Source organism: Beta vulgaris, chromosome 2 (genome assembly GCF_026745355.1).
Source record: "Beta vulgaris subsp. vulgaris cultivar EL10 chromosome 2, EL10.2, whole genome shotgun sequence".
Classification (NCBI taxonomy): domain Eukaryota; kingdom Viridiplantae; phylum Streptophyta; class Magnoliopsida; order Caryophyllales; family Amaranthaceae; genus Beta; species Beta vulgaris.
This window is the reverse complement of record NC_079203.1, coordinates 42,827,100-42,832,791: the sequence shown is the minus strand read 5'-3', so window position 1 is coordinate 42,832,791 and position 5,692 is coordinate 42,827,100. Positions and strand designations below refer to the sequence as shown.

General features: G+C 35.2%; 1 protein-coding gene across 1 annotated transcript; it reads left to right on the top strand.

Annotated features, from left to right (window-relative positions):
* Window positions 1-3,096: 3,096 nt before the first annotated feature.
* On the top strand, window positions 3,097-4,432 carry LOC125494884 (uncharacterized). The gene is made up of 5 exons (XM_048638751.1): window positions 3,097-3,376; window positions 3,482-3,643; window positions 3,726-3,892; window positions 3,981-4,016; window positions 4,076-4,432. Exons 1-5 carry the CDS (start codon window positions 3,097-3,099, stop codon window positions 4,430-4,432), a joined length of 1,002 nt encoding a protein of 333 aa, XP_048494708.1.
* Window positions 4,433-5,692: the final 1,260 nt, after the last annotated feature.

Genomic DNA, 5,692 nt, shown 5'->3' with positions numbered 1-5,692 from the left:
TGTGGGTTATGGACCCATAAATAAAATAATAGCCTTAAAATGGTCTCTAAAAATATACAAACTCACAACTAGAGTAATAATGATTTCTCATAATACATAGTATTCTAAATATCCCAAATATATGTAGATTCGCTTCAACTCGACCTTCTCGGAGTATCCTTGACATAACTGATCCAGAGCTATCTTCATAATACCTGAACGATTTCATAAAATAGGGAAAAGAGAAAACACAGAAAATAACCTAAAATGAGTGAAAAACTCAGTAACTTTACTCTAGCCCGTAAAAACGTTCGTAAACATTTTCACATACAGACACATACTACATTTTGGTAATTGTTCGGAAATATTGTCAGAAAACATAACTTGGAATAGTCTACCGGCAAGGATCATTTACGTGATCTTAGTTCATTGGCAAGTACAGGTTTTGGACAAAACATGAACATTAACATTCGACCACTCTCGGTCCTTTACATCGTAAACATAATTCCTCCACCTATAACTTTCCCATTTACTAGTTCATTTCATAACTCCAAGCCAGCAGAACCATTCACATTTTACAAAACTTTCATATATCAATATTCTCGAACAACACCATAAATATATGGTACACATCACTATCATAATTTACATATAACATTCATGATATCATATACATCCCAATTCATAGCATATCGTCACATGATTAGTATCACATATATATAGTCATACATATATATACACACAATCATAAACATATTCTATGGACATAAATTATTAAACATGATTTATACGAGCAATTATATAGGGTGTTAGACACAAAGGTTACCTTATACACTAATTCATTTCCTTTACTCATTAAGTGTCGTCATCTCCAAGAATCATTCTCCATGACATCATAGCGTTCTTAACCAAACAAATAGACTTTCGGGTTCCACGAATCAGAATTTAAACAAAGGAACAGGAGGAACGTATAATATTTGGCAGCAATAACAGATAACTTCCAGAGGGTCTAACTCTTTACTCTGAACTCCGAATCAGATGATTTTTAGGTCTAAATTCAATAACTTTTCGAGATCTACAACTTTCATGAAAAAAAATGTATGCAAATTCTGACTGTAAGAAGAAGATATTGGCGAAATACAGTACGACAACCTAAAATTAAAGGAGAAATAGAGTTGGTATTTAGGGCCATTCATGGATACTCAACAAGGATAAGACAATTTAATGGGAATTCAGATTTTTATTTGGTGGTGTAAATGGAGGTTGTGGTTATAGTTTGTAATTTTCAAGTGGGTGAAAAATGGTGAAATTAACACACTATTTATAGTGGTTTTAGGAAGAAAAACTCCATTAAACTAATGAAGACTTAATGGTGAAGAATACTTGGGGAGCAAGGTGTTCTAGAAGCCTTGGAGAGCAAGGTCATAAAGCTTGAGGAAGAAGATGAGTTGTGTGGTCATGGTGATTTTCCATTTTTAGGAAAATATTAAAACTATATACTATATAAGTATTGCCACAACAAACATTGCTTCTAAAGTAATTAAAGTAACCATCTTTTAGAAAATAATCTTAACCATGATAATGGTTATGAAAAAAATTTAGGACACAATTAAGCTAATAAACATAATTAGTAAATAATAAAATTAGTTAAAAGTTCGGGGTATTACACATGGAGTTAGGACAAAAGAAATTTCTAAAATACTTGAAGCAAATGTAGGATATGCTTATAACCTATGTTGATTGGGATGAAGAATGTGCTTATCATGTTTTTTTTTGGAGTTTCTCATGATTTTATATTTTTGGTTGATTAATGCCAAAATTTTGGTTGCTTATCATTCATGGCGTTATTTCATATTGTTATGTTATTATTTCTATGTATGCTTTCAATAAGCTATTAGTCATATCATAAAATATTTATAACAAAAAGATTTTGGTGCCTTTTTTTTATAGAAAAACTTGAACTGTTTGACATTATATTCAACAATATTACCTCACCTATATGCACATCTACGTCTATTATATTGAATCCTTATACTTGATAGCGGCTTCCCAGAATATATTTCTATATAATAATAATCAGGATCATATAGGTTTTTTTGTAGTCGATTTATATCATATATAGATAGATTATTTGATTGAAAATTTCATCACAATAGTTTCTTTTTTTTAATTAATCCTGAATTTTAATGTTGTAATGTTATGTTTTGATCATTGCTATTCTTGGATCCACTACTGTTGGTAGATGATTTAGGTAATTAATCTAAATGTTAGACTTGCATTTCTAACTTTTGTTTAGGAAATATGGAAGGGTTTAAGCTTAGCACTTTTGACAGCTCAAGACACGAATGAGAGTAAGAAAGAACAAATGGAAAAAACAAGAATATTATTTTTCTACCGCGCTTTTTCTCTCTCCTAATTTTCTCTCTGTTTCTCATGCAAACTATCGCCATGGCAATAAAATATGGAGGTGGAAGGAAGACTGCGAGGCTTAGAGGTCCAAATTCGGATTCTCAAGCGCTGAAAACTAAATCGATGGATGAAATCTTGGGAGTGGAAGCAATTAATTTTGATTTTCAGGAAGAAATTTTGACTCCTAAATCTTCGTTGATGCAATTGAAACATCAAGCGGAAATTCGACACACTTTTAGTGACTGGCTTGAATCGATTCACCGATCAAAGGAGAAGAATAAGGATCAAGAATCTCGAGGTTTGGTTCCTATCTTTCAACAATTTGAAGAGGTGGCATCTCATTTGAATGAAGAACGACTTGAGAATGTGAATTTGGTTGTGAATAACATTGATTCTGTTTTAACTGAGCAATTGAATGAAAATGCGAATCAATCTTTGGTGAAAATTGATGTGATTGATATTTAGGATGAAATTGATTTCTGGAATTCATCAATTGTTTGTTATGTCCTTGGTACGAATCCACCTATTTAAGTGATGGATGGCTTTTTTAGGAGGATCTGGAAAGCTTTTAACATAGATAAAGTAGTTATGGTTAAAAAAGGCATGTTTATAGTGAGGTTTCATGCTATGGACTCGAGAGATAAGGTGTTAGGAGGTACATATTTCTTTGATCATAAGCCAGTCATAATGAAACCTTAGTCTCAGGACATGGATTTTGAGAAAGAAGAGCTTAGATCCATTCCTATATGGGTGCCGATTAGAATTGGTCTAAAATATTGGGGTGAGAAATCACTTTTCAAAATTTTAGCTCAAATTGGCCAGCCAGTGCAGTGTGATGATGCTACACTCAAGAGAGATAAAGTGAAATATGCTAGGGTCTTAGTTCGAGTAAAACTCGATCAAACTGTTCCTAATTCTGTAGCCTTCTTGGATGAAAATGGTGGGAAGCAAGAGTGTCATGTGCAGTATGAATGGAAGCCCAAACAATGTAAGAATTGTTTGAAATTTGGCCATGATACTATGAAGTGTAGGGTCCAAACGAAATAGCAAGTTTGGGTGCAAAAACCTACTCATGAGGTTGTCGTGAAGCCAGCTGTTGTGAAGTCTGTGGCACCAGAGAATCAAAAGTCTTCTCAATTTCTAGTAGATGCAGAGGGCTTTCAGATGGCTCTTAGGCCAATTAAATTGAAAACTACAAATATTGCAACTACTAGCACAGATAATGCATTTGATATCCTATTGAATGTAGTAGAAGGTGAATTTCAGGAGAAAGGGGAGCCATCTGCACTGCATGAATTGGTTTTTGGTGAGCATGATGTGCCACTTGAATGTGTTAGGGGAAGAGGGAGCTCTTCCATCAACAATGGATAGAATCTTAATTTGGAATGTCCGGGGGCTCAATAATCCTAAGAAGCAGTTAGATGTTAGGACTTGTGGGGCTCTTGGAGACAAAGGTAAAGGCCTCCAATCTAGGGAGCCTTTATCAGAATGTTTTTGGAGGCTGGTGCTTTAGCTCTAATTATGCTTTCCATGATAGTGGGAGAATAATTCTAGCCTGGAAACCAGGATTGTTCTCTGTTAACATCCTACAGGGATCTAGTCAAGCTATTCATTGTCAAGTTAGTCCTGTAAGTGGATTACCTTCCTTTTATTGTACCTTCATATATGGGTTCAATGAAAATGCTAGAAGAAGAGAATTGTTTTGAAGCATCATAATACAAATGACTCATGGATAATTGGTGGGGACATGAATTGTGTGATGAATGTGGAAGAAAGAATTGGGGCTCCAATGAGAAGACATGAATTAGAAGATATCAACCAGTGTATGCATGAGTGTAATATGGTTGATGTTAAAGCTACTGGGAATCTTTTCACTTGGAACAATAAACAACAAGGAGAGGCTCGAGTCATTTCTAAAATTGACAGAGTAATGGCAAATCCAGCTTGGCAGGCTCAATATTGTAATGCTGAGGTGGGCTTTATGAATGAAGGCTCTTTTGATCATTCTCCAGCCTTGTTGACAGTGTATCCCAGAGCTAATTGAGGAAGAAATCCTTTTCAGTATTTCACTATGTGGAGGCATAATGAGTTATTTCTTCCTAGAGTGGCTGCAGCTTGGCAAACTTCAGTAAGAGGCACTAAGATGTTCTCTGTTGTTCAGAGGCTGAAAATAGTTAAAAAAGAATTGAAAGAATTGAATATGTTTGGGTTCGATGATATTCAGGCTGCAGATGACAAGGCCTTCCAAGATATACGACAAGCTCAAAGCATGATGCATGCTAACCCAAGGCAAATAGAGCTTGCTGATGCAGAATTACAAGCAATTACTGATTATAAATTGAAGCATATGATCTATACTGAATTCTTGAGACAGAAAGCTAAGCTGGAGTGGATTAGACATGATGATGAAAACACTTCCCTCTTTCATCAAAGTATTAAGGCTTGAAGAATTCAAAATCAAGTGTATGATATCTATGACAAGGATGGTATTTGGCAAGATACAGAAGGAGTGACTCAAGCTTTCGTTGACTTTTATCAAGGTTTACTAGGGAGTACCAGCCAAAATAAGAGACCAGTGGTCCAGCAAATTGTTCAAAGTGGCCCTCTTGTCACTGAGGCTCATAGAGCTATTCTCAATAGCAGCTATACTGTTGCTGAGATCAAAGCTGCCCTGAAATCTATAGATGGAGCTAAAGCACCAGGCCTTGATGGCTTTGGTGGTCACTTCTATAGAGATGCTTGGAGCATTGTTGAAGAGGATGTGATCCATGCTGTATTAGATTTTTTCACCTCTGGTAAGTTACTCAATGAAGTTAATTTAACTTCAATCACTCTAATACCTAAAAATAAGTGCCCTACTCATGGTTGCGACATTAGACCAATCCCTTGTTGCAATGTTTTGTACAAGTATATCACAAAAGTCTTGAGCAATAGATTGAGTAGTATACTACCAGATATCATAAATGACAACCAAGGAGGCTTAGTGTAAGGTAGATATATAATGCATAATATTCTGATAAATAATCCAGGATATTGTTAAACACTATGGAAGGAAAAATGTAAGTCCTAGCTGCTTGATGAAAATAGACTTACAAAAGGCGTATGATACTGTTGAGGACTACTTGGAAGAAATGTTACAGTATCTTGGTTTCCCTGAGAGATTTTGTAATAGCCTGCCACTAACCACGGGCTAAACCAACCATAACTAACCCTAATCAGCGGAAGCACATGAACTAATTGTAGCGGAGGCTGTCACTTGCTGGGGTCGGAGCAATGAAAACACATACTTAAATACATTTATGGT